This window comes from Leptodactylus fuscus, chromosome 4 (genome assembly GCF_031893055.1).
Source record: "Leptodactylus fuscus isolate aLepFus1 chromosome 4, aLepFus1.hap2, whole genome shotgun sequence".
Classification (NCBI taxonomy): domain Eukaryota; kingdom Metazoa; phylum Chordata; class Amphibia; order Anura; family Leptodactylidae; genus Leptodactylus; species Leptodactylus fuscus.
In genome coordinates, this window is record NC_134268.1 from 198,325,260 (window position 1) to 198,343,090 (window position 17,831).

At 43.7% G+C, this 17,831-nt stretch overlaps 1 protein-coding gene across 12 annotated transcripts in view; it reads left to right on the forward strand.

Moving 5' to 3' along the window:
• The window catches only part of PARD3 (par-3 family cell polarity regulator), a 441,643-nt gene that overhangs the window by 279,895 nt on the left and 143,917 nt on the right, over positions 1-17,831 (forward strand). For all 12 annotated transcript variants that reach the window (XM_075271584.1, XM_075271589.1, XM_075271591.1 and 9 more), the window contains one exon: positions 4,955-5,171. In XM_075271584.1, coding sequence (XP_075127685.1) covers positions 4,955-5,171 — 217 coding nt within the window. The remainder of the gene's footprint in view (positions 1-4,954; positions 5,172-17,831) is intronic.

The window sequence follows — 17,831 nt, forward strand, 5'->3', positions numbered from 1 at the left end:
GTGACTTGTCCGTCTTCCTTGCAGATGCAGTCACTTCCCACATATATAGTACATTGGACTGGGGTACGTCACAAAGCTCCTCTATAATTTTTTGTTCTTTTTGTTTGCACAGTTTGAGATTGTGTGACATTTTTCCACGCTATGGTGTTATGGTACTTGTTGACCTAATTCATTTCGGTGATGGAGTATTCTGACCAGAAGACGTCTATGTAATATAGGGTTATTATTGTCATTTTAGGCACTTCTGGGTAATGTAAGAGGGAAATAACATCTGATTGCAAAATGTTCTTCTGTATTTTGCTAATTGTTATGTAAGTTGTCGGAATATAATGAGACCTTTGGATGTAACGCTGACTGTTTCCTTATGTCTGGATCTTCCAATTGTTCTTAATTAGAGATGAGCGAACAGTGTTCTATCGAACACATGTTCGATCGGATATCAGGGTGTTCGCCATGTTCGAATCGAATCGAACACCACGTGGTAAAGTGCGCCAAAATTCGATTCCCCTCCCACCTTCCCTGGCGCCTTTTTTGCACCAATAACAGCGCAGGGGAGGTGGGACAGGAACTACGACACCGGGGGCATTGAAAAAAATTGGAAAAAGTCATTGGCTGCCGAAATCAGGTGACCTCCATTTTAGACGAATAGTGGATTTCAAATCCGGGTCATATGAGAATGTGAACTTTGTGACTATGAGACAGGGATAGCTGTACAGGCAGGGATAGCTAGGGATAACCTTTATTTAGGGGGGAATGTTATTAAAAATAACTTTTTGGGGCTCTATCGGGTGTGTAATTGTGATTTTTGTGAGATAAACTTTTTCCCATAGGGATGCATTGGCCAGCGCTGATTGGCCGAATTCCGTACTCTGGCCAATCAGTGCTGGCCAATGCATTCTATTAGCTTGATGAAGCAGAGTGTGCACAAGGGTTCAAGCGCACCCTCGGCTCTGATGTAGCAGAGCCGAGGCTGCACAAGGGTTCAAGCGCACCCTCGGCTCTGATGTAGGAGAGCCGAGGGTGCACTTGAACCCTTGTGCACCCTCAGCTCTGCTACATCAGAGCCGAGGGTGCGCTTGAACCCTTGTGCACACTCTGCTTCATCAAGCTAATAGAATGCATTGGCCAGCGCTGATTGGCCAATGTATTCTATTAGCCTGATGAAGTAGAGCTGAATGTGTGTGCTAAGCACACACATTCAGCTCTACTTCATCGGGCTAATAGAATGCATTGGCCAGCGCTGATTGGCCAGAGTACGGAACTCGACCAATCAGCGCTGGCTCTGCTGGAGGAGGCGGAGTCTAAGATCGCTCCACACCAGTCTCCATTCAGGTCCGACCTTAGACTCCGCCTCCTCCGGCAGAGCCAGCGCTGATTGGCCGAAGGCTGGCCAATGCATTCCTATGCGAATGCAGAGACTTAGCAGTGCTGAGTCAGTTTTGCTCAACTACACATCTGATGCACACTCGGCACTGCTACATCAGATGTAGCAATCTGATGTAGCAGAGCCGAGGGTGCACTAGAACCCCTGTGCAAACTCAGTTCACGCTAATAGAATGCATTGGCCAGCGCTGATTGGCCAATGCATTCTATTAGCCCGATGAAGTAGAGCTGAATGTGTGTGCTAAGCACACACATTCAGCACTGCTTCATCACGCCAATACAATGCATTAGCCAGTGCTGATTGGCCAGAGTACGGAATTCGGCCAATCAGCGCTGGCTCTGCTGGAGGAGGCGGAGTCTAAGGTCGGACCTGAATGGAGACTGGTGTGGAGCGATCTTAGACTCCGCCTCCTCCAGCAGAGCCAGCGCTGATTGGTCGAGTTCCGTACTCTGGCCAATCAGCGCTGGCCAATGCATTCTATTAGCCCGATGAAGTAGAGCTGAATGTGTGTGCTTAGCACACACATTCAGCTCTACTTCATCAGGCTAATAGAATACATTGGCCAATCAGCGCTGGCCAATGCATTCTATTAGCTTGATGAAGCAGAGTGTGCACAAGGGTTCAAGCGCACCCTCGGCTCTGATGTAGCAGAGCCGAGGCTGCACAAGGGTTCAAGTGCACCCTCGGCTCTCCTACATCAGAGCCGAGGGTGCGCTTGAACCCTTGTGCAGCCTCGGCTCTGCTACATCAGAGCCGAGGGTGCGCTTGAACCCTTGTGCACACTCTGCTTCATCAAGCTAATAGAATGCATTGGCCAGCACTGATTGGCCAGAGTACGGAATTCGGCCAATCAGCGCTGGCCAATGCATTCTATTAGCCCGATGAAGTAGAGCTGAATGTGTGTGCTAAGCACACACATTCAGCACTGCTTCATCACGCCAATACAATGCATTAGCCAGTGCTGATTGGCCAGAGTACGGAATTCGGCCAATCAGCGCTGGCTCTGCTGGAGGAGGCGGAGTCTAAGATCGCTCCACACCAGTCTCCATTCAGGTCCGACCTTAGACTCCGCCTCCTCCAGCAGAGCCAGCGCTGATTGGCCAAATTCCGTACTCTGGCCAATCAGCACTGGCTAATGCATTGTATTGGCTTGATGAAGCAGTGCTGAATGTGTGTGCTTAGCACACACATTCAGCTCTACTTCATCGGGCTAATAGAATGCATTGGCCAATCAGCGCTGGCCAATGCATTCTATTAGCGTGAACTGAGTTTGCACAGGGGTTCTAGTGCACCCTCGGCTCTGCTACATCAGATTGCTACATCTGATGTAGCAGTGCCGAGTGTGCATCAGATGTGTAGTTGAGCAAAACTGACTCAGCACTGCTAAGTCTGCATTCGCATAGGAATGCATTGGCCAGCCTTCGGCCAATCAGCGCTGGCTCTGCCGGAGGAGGCGGAGTCTAAGGTCGGACCTGAATGGAGACTGGTGTGGAGCTATCTTAGACTCCGCCTCCTCCAGCAGAGCCAGCGCTGATTGGTCGAGTTCCGTACTCTGGCCAATCAGCACTGGCCAATGCATTTCTATGGGGAAAAGTTAGCTTGCGAAAATCGCAAACTGACAGGGATTTCCATGAAATAAAGTGACTTTTATGCCCCCAGACATGCTTCCCCTGCTGTCCCAGTGTCATTCTAGGGTGTTGGTATCATTTCCTGGGGTGTCATAGTGGACTTGGTGACCCTCCAGACACGAATTTGGGTTTCCCCCTTAACGAGTTTATGTTCCCCATAGACTATAATGGGGTTCGAAACCCATTCGAACACTCGAACAGTGAGCGGCTGTTCGAATCGAATTTCGAACCTCGAACATTTTAGTGTTCGCTCATCTCTATTCTTAATGTTTTAACAGCTGCTAGTAGGTCACAGCTGGATCTGATGTACAGCAGTTCTTCAGAGCTGGGTAGGTGAGATTCGTGCACTGTTTTTTAGCTGGTTTTTCAAGGTTCGCGTTGGTGTTTGGAGTGTTGTCCACTCTATGCTGGGTTAGAGAGTAGATTGCCAGAAAAGAAATGGTAGCACGAGAGTGTCACATATCAGAAGTTTTGACCAGTAGGGGGCATGCTGCTGAGACCCCCACAATTGATGAAATGGGCTCAACCCACTGCTCTGCCCCTTTGATATAATTGGCTCTAGTTGGTTCTCCTGGGGTAACATGGCTTAGTATACAAGTCTACGAGCCCACCCATCAGAGCAAAGAGTGCTGAGCCTATCTTCAGCTAACCCCTACTAACCAAAGAGATCTACTCACATCCTAAAGGGGCTTGGCCCACTTCCAAACTTTTGCCCCTTCTTTTCAATGGTGATAATCTTTGTACAGTGCCCCCAACTGACCCAATCCCAAAACTTCTTCTGCAGTGTCTATGGAAGTTTTTTAAAACAGACATTTACTCTTTTATGAGCCATTTGTATTCTAACCAAAACATTGGACCTCCCATAGTTCAGCTGAACCAAACTTAGGTCTCCAAATTTAGCACCTTCTTGTGAAATATACATATATTATGGCAGTGGGAAAGCTACAATTCGGAATGGGGAACAGTACAGTTGATGTTGGGATCTCTGTCCTACCATTACACTCGTGTCCAAAGTTGGGTTTATAATTCTCTGTCCATAGACAATATCAAAATTACTGGAACTCCTCATTAACGGTGTCCAACTTCATTAGGTACCAGTAAATCCCTACCGGATTCATTGAACAGCTCTTCAGATTGGGGTAGGTTATTTGGATGCTTAGGCGTACACTTCGGATTTATAGGCGTATTGGAGATGTATTATCATAGAACCGTTCCACGGTTCGCTCACACACTGGTGTTGGGTGGAGGTAGACATCTGGTGTTCTTAACATTTGACACTGGTAACAATTGTGTAATGGTTGTATGGTAGTTGGAGGACAGGTGCACAGGTTCTACTCCTTGTGACTCTTTTTAAGAAGAACCCGGGACTCAATGTCAAACTGTTTCAGTAGCCACCTAGTTAGCTAGCACAAAGAGTCGAGGCATGGACAACCATTGACATGGAAAGAAATTATTGCTCTTTCTCCATTCTATGGATGGTAGTGCATGTTGGTGGACCATTTAATTCTGAAAACAAACAAGACTTGTAACTAGACTTGTAACTAGTTAGGAAACCCCCTGTCCTGTTTGACATTCGTGAATCATCTTCAATAAGTTTCCATCCGTTTGAGCATCACTTTCGGAGTGCTGGGGTTCTTCTTGGAAATTGACACTCATAACTGACCATCCTAAATCTGAAAATATGTAACTATATCCAATGCTTTACCAGGTACTAATAAGACACTGATGGAGCAAAAGAACAGTTCAGCAGAGTGGGGTAGGTGAAACCATTGACCATAAGAGTGCTTGAGAAAACACGTCTTCTAACGTCCAACACTAACGGGTCTGTGGTCTACTTTACTTGAGGTTGTTTTTGTTGTCCCAGGCACCGTCCAGTGTTCCCTACGTTTGGACCCATGTAGTATAAGGTGGTAACTTTTTATTTATTTATTTTTTCTTCTAGTGGAAGAAGACACAGAAGAGAGTTCCCGGTCAGGCCGTGAGTCCGTCTCTACTGCCAGTGACCAGCCTTCCCATTCTCTCGAGAGGCAAATCAATGGCTCAGACAAAGCCGATCGCAAGAAAGACAAGAGTGGGAAGGAAAAGAAAAAAGATCGAGATAAGGATAAAAGCAAAGCGAAGAAAGGAGGGATGCTGAAGGGTCTGGGAGACATGTTTAGGTAAGTCATTTACATAAGACTGAGGCCTTCTGTATATAAAATGTATGTGGCTTTGTTCACACTACCAATTTCAATATTGGTTTCAAAACACGTTGAACCCCAATGGACGGTTGACGCTTCCAATCATATATGAATAGATTTTGTAATGTATCTGGTAATGCAGACATGTCCACTCTTGCCATATCTTGAATTTGGTTGACTCCAGTATCTTATCATTCCAAGTTTATACAGTGTTACAGTTTGCTTGCTAAACCATTGACAGGCTGCAGCTCCTAACATGACCACTAGGTGGCTGTACATAGAAACAAATAATATAAGCATTTTGTGACAAAGTATCGTAAATATATATACATTTTTTTTCTTTTTTAAACTGGCCATTTTGTGCTACATATATTAGGGTATGTTGAACCAAGGAGAAGCCTTCATATCTGTTTGCCCCACCCCTTGTATGCCCTGGCCACACCCTCTTTTCTGGAACGTGTTGAGGGGGACTCAGACAACAACTGTCATGTCATAAATTTTAGCACAAAACTGAGCTGTGGCTGCCGTGAGCGACGAAAAACAATTCTACTACTTTTTAGATAGTTTTGATAAATTGGGCCCAATGTTGCACAAACTTTGATATCTGACAAAGTTAATTTCTTGGCTCGAAAACATGAGGCACGTCTTTAAATGAGATCTATACTTCTCATTCACTGGAAGCGCTGGCTGGTGTATAGAAATAGATTAAATTCTGCTTCTCCAATACCAACACGACCACTAATCTACATCAGGCCTTGTCATTCCAGGCCTTCTAATAGCCAGCGTTTATTGTGGTGTTCATTAAACATTGATTTCTGCTCGCCTCCTTATTTCACGAAGGCCTTTGTAATGCGCAGAATGTTGGGAATGCGCTGGTTAATTGACTGGCTATTCTCACTATGTTACATCGCGGCGCTCACAATGCCGGGCCGAGGGCTTCACTTTGTCATTGAAAAGTATAGAAGTGAAGCCATGGGTCTATTCATTTAACTTCTGTATTGTAGCCGGGGTTTGGCTGATGGAAGTGGCTCTTAGTGAATTTATAACCCGAGTTCTTAAGATGATTGCTTCGGGGCAAAGGCAAGAAAAAATGGAAGTCTCTGCCATGTGTAGATGACAAGTATACTTGAGAATGTCTTTTACAAACTTCTATCCAGACTGTGCAGACACTAAATGACTTCATCCACAGAGAGACTTCTTTTTTTTTTTTTGCTGCCCGGATACACTTACAATGTTCTTTCCATTTATCTTCAGCTCCTCCAAGTAGGGTCAGCAATGTGTTTGAAGAGAGGTGAGGATACCGAGCAAGTAGCAGGTTTCTTAAGTGAATTTCCACATTTCATTTACTTGGTGGGTATTGGTAAGGAGCAGGAGGATTTAGGGAAAAAATAGCTAGAGCGTAAAAATCCTATATATCTTTATATAGAGAGCCAACATATTTCATAACACTGTACTGAGAGTGTTCTTGTATCTGGCGACTGGGATTCATAGTCGAATAGTGTAATAATAGTGCAATATTCTGCGTATTTTTATTTGTTGGTTATATATATATATATATATATATATATATATATATATATATATAATTTTTTTTATTTTTTTTTATTATACATTTTATTAACTTTCATTTACTTTTTTATAAATTTATGTATATTTCATTTTTTTTAGTTAATTTTTTTTATATTGTAATATATATATTACTAAAAATTATATATATATATATATAATTATTATTTATTTATTATTATTATTATTATATTTTTTTTATATATATTTTTTTTTTTTTAATTGGTCATACAAGTTAAAATAAGTAGAGATTGTTCTTAAAGGAGCTGTCCAGGAGCATAAATTGTAATAAATAATTATTAATACAATTATAACTAAAGCTGGTTGTATGTACAAAATAAGTAAACCAAAGCTGTTTATAATCCAATGGGAGCCAAGCTGCAGTACCAGCACATGGAGCCAACTTATTCCAGCTCTGTTGTATATAATACAGGTGGCAGACGCGGCCCTGTACAGCTGACCCATGCCGGGACTATCTGTTGGTCCCCTACCGATCATATATGAATGGCCTATGATGGTTTAGGATTCTCCAGAGTTATGATTTTCCACCTGGCCGTGCGCCTCAGCACATATCTTCACCACTTTATAAACTGCTTAGAGTTTTCTTGCAATTTACTCCATAAAAATGTCATAAATTAGTGAATTCGGCGCAAGTTCTCTCCTCATCCATGCTTAGAGAAGTGACGAAGATGGCAGAAAACCTGTATGTTCAGTTTTTATAGCCACAAGTTGTATATATAAGTTGCAAAGTGCTGGTTTGTGAATTTTTTCTTCCAATATTGTGATGCACGTGTGATATTTTGAACAGCGCCACACTAGTCTTCAGGCCTTGTCTGGTATTGCAGTTTATCTTCATTTACTTCTGTGGAATGGAGGAGAGTTCTGACAATGATTCAGTTTATTCTTTGCTCCCAGATAACCCCATTAAATGTTAATATTTCTGTTGTGGTCATAGTTTTGAGTCTTGTTGTACTTTATCATTTCCCCCGCTTATGTCCTCTGACTTCTGTAGTAGACCGTGCCGGCCATCATTCTTCCTGAGGACTCATTGACATTTCTTGCTTTTGGCAAGTTCTGCACCATCCACCCACACAGATTAAAAAAAAGAAAAAAACAAACTTGTGTACATCACAGGAAATTTCCTAGACGGAAGGCTTGTTAATCCCCCCCACCCCCCTTGTGAATAACAATGCATTATTCAGGTCTAACAAAGACACAAAGTACATTAGGCGTCTTAACCATTTCACTTTTTTTACATTTTGGTGCAAATACAATAAATGAATAAGATCAGTAATACGTGCTGGAGATTATATTAAAGCCTCGTGTACATTCCTGAGTGTCCTAGATGTGTATCATACAGATCTTATGTATGGCCGCCATGCATATCACTAGGCCTTACATACCCAAGTATGTGCACAGTCTTCATTAAGAAAACTACAAGATATTTTATATTTTACACTAGGTTCACACTAGCACTTGGAACGACGGAGAGACAGACCACTAAAACAGCAGTTACACACAGAGGCTGGTGGACTTCATTGACTATAAAGTGGCCCATTGGGCTTCTGTAGGATCTGAAAGCAGCACCATTATACTGAGGGAGCCATTATACTGTGTGCGAAGGCAATGAAGGGGTCATTATACTGTGTGCGAGGTCACTGAGGGTCCCATTATACAGTTTTTTAGGACACTGAAGGGGCAATTATACTGTGCAAGAGCACTGAGGGGTGGGCATTATATTGTGTGAGAGAGCACTGAGGGGGCCCTTATACTGTGTGTGAGGGTATTGAGGGGTGGGCATTATATTGTGTGTGAGAGCACTGAGGTGACCATTATACTGTGTGTGAGGGTACTGATGGGTGGGCATTATATTGTGTGTGAGAGCACTGAGGGGGCCCTTATACTGTGTGTGAGGGTATTGAGGGGTGGGCATTATATTGTGTGTGTGAGCACTGAGGGGGCCCTTATACTGTGTGTGAGGGCACTGAGGGGTGGGCATTATATTGTGTGTGAGAGGGCACTGAGGGGGCCATCATAGTGTGTGCTAGGGACTGAGGGAGTGCATTATACTGTGTGTGAGGGCACCATTATACTGTGTGTGAGGGCACTGAGGGGTGGGCATTATATTGTGTGTGAAAACACTGAGGGAGCTATTATACTGTGTGTAAGGGCACTGAGGGGACCATTATACTGTGTGAGAGTGCACTGAGGGGGCCATCATAGTGTGTGCTAGGGACTTAAGGAATGCATTATACTGTGTGTGAGGGCCCTGAAGGGACCATTATACTGTGTGTGAGGGCACTTGGGGCCATTATTCTGTTTGTCACTTTGTTAAAACATTTATAACGATTTCCTACTTTGTGGGTAATTGGTAGTATTTTTTTGTTCACAGTCCATTGCTTGAAAAAGTTGAGAAACGCTGGTATATATCATGCGATGACAATTATATACAATATTGTAATATGCTAGCAAAACCCTTGAAAGGCTGCAGTTCACATCACAACCACGCAGAAACATCTTGTGACAGAATATCTCAAAATCCTATTTCTTTATAATCCCGCTCATCTCATGGCTCCTGTTTCAGGATCCAACAGGAGAGATAAGAGAGGACATATCAATATGAATGTTTTTCTGTCAATTCCTACGGTGACAAGAAATAACTGTAGATCCGTTGCCCCTCCATTCTGCTGATCGGTGGCGATCCTAAGGATCAGACCCCAACCAATCACAAATCAAGCGCCCAACAATGGCCTAGTCGATGGATCATTAACTGTATACACGGCAATGGATTGTATAATCGATCGATAAACGCATCAGTAGTGCAACAAGAATTTCATTCTGTGCCACTAAAAGAACATATATGAATTTAATTTCCTGGCACAGACTTGGCGGAGAATTACATTCGAGATGATGGTCGTCATTTTTTTTTTACCCTTTACTTAACTTTATTAAAAACAAAGAAATGTGCTCATTGCAAATAATGCGGAGTCATTAGATCTTACCGGAACAATTAGTCACCTCGCTCTAGCTATATTACACAGTGATGTCTTAACAAATGTGACTTCCCCTCATAGGCTTTAATTAGTATCAGCAGATTAATATATTACCTGTTACATATTCCATTTGGTGCCGAATACATTACTCTGGAGTTGTTGCTGCTTTTCACATTTGTTTTGTATACTCGCTGAAGGCTTCGTTAGCATATCATGTCTTACCGATTGCCGCTGAACAATGCAAATGACATGCCAATCAGCCCGCCGATCCCTCACTAATGTGCCCAAAGCCTAATTTATACTGTCCTGACATTCACGTAGGAATCGCTGCTGCACAATACATTTGTGGAGGAAAAAAAAAAAAACCTTTTTTTTTTTTGGTAATTAAAAATTGGATATATTTTGCAGGCAAAATAATTTATTTTTTTTGTCCTCTGGCATTAGATACTGTCACTTTTTGGAATCTTCTGATTCCATTCATTGTCAGCATTGCTTTGCCCCGGGTTTCTTGCCTATATTTATATAATGTTATTGAATCAAATTTTGGTCACTTTATTTTGATACCTGGACATAAGTTTTTTTGGAACTACATTTGTGCAAGGCCTGGCACAGCATCCAAAGGGTCAGGGCCACTCCTTTCCTCATTCTTTGTTTCAGCATGAAAGGGGCTATCCAGTTTTTTTTAAAAAACAAAATATGGACCAAATAACAGGATGCATCAACACCAAACCCTTCCTAATATATATCCTAGTTTAAATTTGGCACAGTTTTTCTTATTTATTTTCAAGTCATTGACCTCGGCTGTGACGTTTGGTTTGCAAGCTCATTATCCCTCCCTGTGAGCAGTTCAGCTAGCAAACCAAAACATGGCCTTAGATAGATGAGTGATTTACTACCTATGATTTCATTGTGGAGAAGGCAGGGGTACACAAAGTGAGAAGAGACAGATGGAGTATGGGAACTGTAGTCTGTTCACAGATTTACTGCATGTAAATAGCAGCGATACAAGGGTCAGCAAGTAAAATAAAGCCAAGCAAAGGGTGCACAAGGGAACAGTGAGGAGTTAGCACCACTGTGGATGTGTTTGCATTTTTGGAAGATGGATAACCCCTTTAAGATGGCAGCTTAGTTGGTGTTTGTTTTGATACTTACCTCCAGTGTTGGCACATGGCTGTATCTGTTGCTGGCCTTTACTAGTCATAGGCAAGTGGCCATGTTGCCTGATGACTGATACAGCTATATACTAGAGATGCTGTTAATGGCACCACGTGTACATTTATTGAGAAAATAAGTGTACATGCAAACAATAAAGATAACTTTGATATTGGTGGCTTGTCCTTAGGATGGATCATCGATATTAGATCTGAAGGGATCGACATGCAAACCTGTTTAAGATATTTAGTTATTGCAGCACTGTCCGATTGAAGTCTATAAATGGTGCAACACCATGGAACCTAAACCCACCGCTACACTGTGTATGGTGAGTGAGTGATGTGGCTCCCAGCATGTAAACCTTACTGAGAGCTGTGTAATCCCAGAGCCGCTGATCTACAGGGGGCCCTGGCTGTGAGACCCCAGCAGATCTAATATTGCTGACCAATGCTAGGGATAATCCTTTAAGTTTCTAGTTGTTTTCCCGCACAAAAATGCACCAATGGTATGAAATTTTAAATCTGCAGCCTGTAAATTCATTTCCTTATTCCGGTGTGTACACATGAAAATCCGTACCAAAATCTGCATGAAAATCCAGCTCCAGTGCGTGTACCCTAACACAACAGCAACCAGTGTCCTAAGCACTGGTTTTACATGACGTCTGGTTACAGTCTGGTGTTTGTGAGTTTCCAGTTGTCTTCCATAGCAGCTGTCTCTGTCAGCCGCGTTGCGCTCCTTGGACGGCTGCAATGCCCCTGGGGAGTATGTGTTTACTGCAACGGCATGAATAAACCTCGCAGCGAACATGTATTCATTTTATAAATGGTGCCATTGATAAACGCAGCGGAATTGTAATAGACATTGTAATACAGGCAGCCTTCGTATTAAGGACATTAAAGTGACTTCTCATGAAAGCCTATTCATTTGATGTGCGCATTTGAATATTGCTACAAGAAGCGGAGGAGAGCGCTCTGTGATAAACAAGTTGCTGTGCCAGTCTTTATCCAATTGTATTTTATGATTATTTAGCTGCACCGGTCCTGATAGACTTGGAAATTACATCTCCCTCCTGTTCTGCTTTGTGCCGAGTTGTGCGAGATGTGTCGTCGGCTTGTTGTGAGCTCCTCGCACTCGCATAGACAGGTGTAAACATAGCCGATGTATTTTTTTTCATTCTGTTAAGTTCTAGCAGAAACGTTTCTCCACATCCGGTGGTATCTATAGACAGGTCACTTACTCCGCCGTCAAGCGAAGAGAGCGCTTTGTAGTTTTGGATCCTGCCATGTGATAAGTTATCGGATTCAGAATATATTGCAGATTCTTGTCTGATATTCTTAGATGGGTTTACAAGACTGGAAGAACATCTTGCCAAAACATCTCAACCATACCTCCCAACTTTTGAACAACAGAAAGAGGGACAACATGAGCTGCAAATTTAGCCACGCCCACTTTTGTTTACTCCGCCCATTCTCATTCATTTTTCATGTCCCCCGACACAGTATAATCCTCCTACAGTCACCTGTACATTATATGCCCTCACATTGTAATGTTCCCCTTCCAACTGCCGCAAGTCCCTCTCCTGGTGCCCCAATTTAAACATGAAACTGGATCAGCTGGAGGGGGACATTAGCAATGGGGGTAGTTGGAGGGGACAATAAATAAATGACAGATGAAGCAGGACATTAAATGGGGGGCAACTAGAAGCAGACATTAAACCGTAGGGGTAGCTGGAGGGGGACCTTAAACTGGGGGCAACTAGAGGCAGATAGGTCCCCCTCCAGCTACTCCCACAGTTTAATGCCCCCTCCAGTTGTCCCCAGTTTAAGTGCCCCCTTCATCTGCTCCATTTCATGTCCCCTCCTCCATCTCTGCCCCTGATTTCAACTCCCCCCTCCATTTCTCCCTCAGTTTCATATCCCCTTTCATCTGTCTCCAGTTTCATGTCCCCCCTCTTCCATCTCTGCCCCCAGTATAATGACAGACGGACACACACGAACAGACACACAGACAGAGACAGACACACACACACACATTCTCTCTCTCTCTCTCTCTCTCTCTCCATCCTGCATCTCACACACCCCCTTCCTCCTCCCTTCTCAGTACCTTACACGGATCTCTTCACTGCACAGGACACTGACACGCCCACCTAGTCACGTGACCGTGTGATGACACACAAGGTCCTTGAACCATAGTCGAGCGTTCCTCCGATAACCGCAGCCTCTTAACTGTTATAAGAGCAGGCAGTGATCGGAGGAATGATTGATCAGTAAATCATTAAAGGGACATGTAGGGAGTTGCACGGGACAGGGGTATGAAGGCGTGAGTGTCCCGCGGAAATCGGGTCAGTTGGGAGGTATGATCTCAACATCTGTCCATGGGTTGCGTCTTATATCATATCTCAATTCTGTTAAATTGTATAGGGTCAAGCTGCAATGCTAGACATAACCTGTAGATGGGAGTAACGGGAAGAAGCCGCTATTGTTTTTCTAAAGTGGACCAACACCATCAGACTTCTCTTAAAGGAAACTTTTCACCATCTCCTCCAACTCTTTGCATCCTTCAATAGGTGCCGCTCCACTGGTTCTGGCATAGTTGGAATTTTTTTTTTTTTTTTTTTTTAATGTAGATTGTGAGCCCCATAGAGGGATCACAATGTACTTTTTTTTTTTTTTTCCTATCAGTATGTTTTTGTAGAATGGGAGGAAATCCACACAAACACGGGGAGAACATACAAACTCCTTGCAGATGTTGTTCCTGGCGGGATTCAAACCCAGGATTCTAGTGCTGCAAGGCTACAGTGCTAACCACTGAGCCACCGTGTTGCCCCTGGAATTTTTCTATAGGGAAATGCAAGGCATGGCCGCTTTATAGAAGTGAATAGAGAGCCGTCACACTTGCATAGTGCACTCCATTCACAGGGAAACTTTAGGGGAACTTTTGCCCCCCTGTCCTTCTGATCACTTATCGAGCCCCTTATCCTCTGTCCTGTGGATAGAACATGTCTAGCACCCTGAATGAAGCACACGTGTGTGTACATGGAGCCTAAGGCCTCTTTACACAAGTATGTTTTATATGTTGTTTTGATTAAAAAATGAACTGACAAAAAGGAATAGTATGTCGATGACAATATGATCCTGTGGACGGGGCAACACGGTGGTCAGCACTGCAGCCTTGCAGCACTGGAGTCCTGGGTTTGAATCCCGCCAGGAACAACGTCTGCAAAGAGTTTGCATGTTCTCCCCGTGTTTGTGTGGATTTCCTCCCATTCTAAAAAGACATACTTAAAAACGGGGGGGGGGGGGGAGTGCATTGTGATCCCTATATGGGGCTCACAATCTACATTAAAAAAAAAAAAAAAAAAAAAAAAAGATCCTGGGGAGTTGCGATGCTCCTTTACTTACCCTTCCCACTCCCTCCACCCATGCCCATTAGGGCAGCTAAGTACAGAAAATAAAATTCCTGGATTCTCAGTCTCAGGTATTTGTATTTTACTAGTAAGACGTCATAAATCCTAAATCCCGAGCTGCTATTAATATACGGTTCTCGGTTTCCTCACTTGCTGTGAGTGGCATCTCTTCACAGCGCTGAAATCATCATCTCTGTTTGCACTTGTTCTGCTGGCACCTGTCACTCCGAACTGGCACTGACTGCAAACAACCAACATTACGCTGTTCTTTTTCTTACCTACTGTTGTTTCCTGACTCGTCATTTGTGTGTGAATTATATAACACCTTGTGGGATGAGACGACGCCGTAACCTAATGAGTGGCAGCGAACGGAAAACTGTCTTGTTTATATAAAAGACTGTAATTATAATGAATGGAACCCAAAAGCGGCGCGGCGGTAGGATTACGGTATATGTACAGGGCTGAGTAATAAGTAAATGTGGGTTGTTCTACTAGGAATAATTATTAAAAATAAAAAATTCATACTTGCCTTACTGTTCCCCTGTTGCTTGGTTTCCTGGTAATCCGCTTGTTTCAAGATCCCTCTCTACACTGTTATGTGACCATTGTAGCCTAGGCTTGATGCTTGTGGGCACCTTTCAGCTGGGTACAAATTTTGCATGTATCCTCCCTTACTTTTCCGTGAATCTTGTGCCCAGATTCTTACTATACAAATATAGGATTATCAGGGCACACTTGCAAGAAAAAAAAAAAAAGAAGACAGGCTGCAATTCCTATAACAGCCACAGGGTGGCAAATATGGACATCCATAGAACATTAACACCTCATGACAGAGTATCACAAAATCACGTGGTCTAGGGGGCAAGATGGTGGCTCAGTAGTTAGCACTGCAGCCTTGCAGCCCTGGAGTCCTGGCTTCGAATCCCGCCAGGAACAACATCTGCAAGGAGTTTATGTTCTCCCCGTGTTTGCGTGGATTTCCTCCCATACTACAAAGATATATTGATAGGAAAAAAGTGTACATTATGATCCCTATATGGGGCTCACAATCTACATTTAAAAAAAAAATATATATAAATCATGTGCTCTACACAGCATGGAATGAAGTCACTGCAGCTAAAAGCCCCTTCAAATGATTTGCAGTATCCGGTCTAGCCACTGCACAAAAGAAAGAAGACCGCTCCGTGTGGTCAGACTAGGTACTGCAGATCAGTTCCCATACATTAGACTCAGTTCCACCACTGCACAGGAAATGGCGCTGTCTGCTTCCTGCTCCATTCTCTGTGTATCAGCTGCTGAGAACAGCTGATTAGTTGGAGTGCAGGGATCTGGACCCCCACTAACCCGATATTGATTTTTACACTTGGGAAACTCTGTTTTCCGTTTTTTACATTCCTATAGTAATAAAAGAACCGCTAAAGCGATTCATACGAGGGCTCCATCCCGCTCGTTACAAGCCCAACGCACATTGAATGTAAATGAAAACTATTAGAAAATACTTTTTGAAGTTGTCAGTATGATGGAGAACTCTGCATTCTGTGCGTCCCAGCATCCAGATTATTCAGATTGTGGCCTCGCCGGTGAATGCGAGGCTAAGTGGCGTGCACTCTCTCGTGGTTTATTATTTAGGCGGCGACTATGAAAGTGTTTTTGTATTTATTTTTTCCCCCCCCCGTCTCCTACACATAAATTAAGTGTCAGGCTGACCCGCTACCAAAGACAAGTTCATAGTTGCTAATAACATATTCTCCTAGTATTCTTCTCTTTCTTGTCAGGGAGTTTAAATGGAGAACCTTTGACATTCAGCGCACAGCATCTGACTACAAAGCGAGGAGAAGGAGGCACATAGCATGACAGCTGAGCCTTCTAAGACCCTTTCTGACGTCCCTTAACATTCCCTTCCAGAGCGCTCGGATTCGGTAGCGGAATGCAAGTGTCAAAGATGACACCTATTTTATAATCACTGCAAAGCTAATCTTTTCTCAAAAGATGTTGCTGACAGTTCTGAGGTTCTTAGTCAATTTCCATTTCAGCTTATGTAGAAAAATGTGAAATCATTTTTTTTTTTTTTTCCTTCTTCCTGTAATTGAGTGAAAATTAAAGGGTAGAGTCTATTCAGCTTCAAACAATGCCGGCCTAAAAAAACCATGAAAGGCTGAGGGGAACCGTTCATGGCTATAAATTCAGGGAACCTGAGCGTGTCAGAAAAAGGGCTGATAAGAATTCAGCTGAATACGCCGTTCACGGAAGATATAGCAATTACACCGACTCTGTTCTGAGATTATAATACATGTTTGTGAAGGAATATAGATATTCACGCGCATTTATTTACACACCTATGGGTGCACACGTTTGTTCCGTGCGTGATAAGGGGTTGGGATGCTGACTTGAGAATCTATTATTATTTAATGCTGTAGGATGCACAGTAAGTTCATACGGGGGTTTTCGGTCCGGAACCTGAGGCGGAGGCTGCCTCAGGTTCCAGACCAAAAACCACTTAGACGCAACTGAAACCCAGTGCACTGCACCAGCATCCAGTCGCGCACTGTGCTCTGGATTAGGCCCAATGAATGGGCCTAGTCCGGAGGAGGGAGTGTCTTCAGGCCAAATCGCGAGGTAAAACGGCCTGAAGAATGAGCATATGCGTGAATAGCCTTTAAAAAGGCTATTCAGGCACCATAAATGTTATATTAAACTACCCCCCCCGTTTTAAAATAAAACCCTAAAAAAGAATGTGATCTACTTGCGCACCGTGCACGCTGGGCGGGCATTCAGGGTTCGCCTTCTTTTTCTTCCACGCCTCTTCTTCCTCCAATGTCCTCGGGTCCCGTCCTCCTCCGGCGCTCGCGAACTGACATTGATAAAAAAAAAAAAATGGCCTGGGCGCATGCGCTGTAGCACGTGGCCTCTACTACGGCTACTGCGCATGCGCCCAGGCCATTTTTTTTAAAATCAATGTCAGTTCGCGAGCGCCAAAGGAGGACGGGACCCGAGGACATCGGAGGAAGAGGAGGCGTGGATGAAGAAGAAGACACACCCTGAATGCCCGCCCAGCGTGCACGATGCGTAAGGGGGGGGGGGGGGGTAGCTTAATATAACATTTATGATGCCTGAATAGCCTTCACACATATGTGGGTCTATATCAGCATGATTTTGCTGATAGAGCCCCTTTAAGGAAAGCTATGGGGGTCTTGGGTGTTGTGACCGAAACATGGCAGTGAAAATGTGACATACTGTGGAGGAACTGAAAATCTGAAGGATGAGTGAGGCCAAGAACAGACACCTTTACCTTCAATGCATTGACTGCGATATTCACTAGTCATGGCTTTTGCATCACTCAAAAACTCAGCTGATGATTGGAAAGGTCCAACTCGGGACCTAAACATCTATGGATGGGGCCACACGGTGGCTCAGTGGTTAGCACTGCAGCCTTGCAGCGCTGGAGTCCTGGTGTTCAAATCCCGCCAAGGACAAAAAACCATCTGCAAGGAGTTTGTATGTTCTCCCCATGTTTGCATGGAT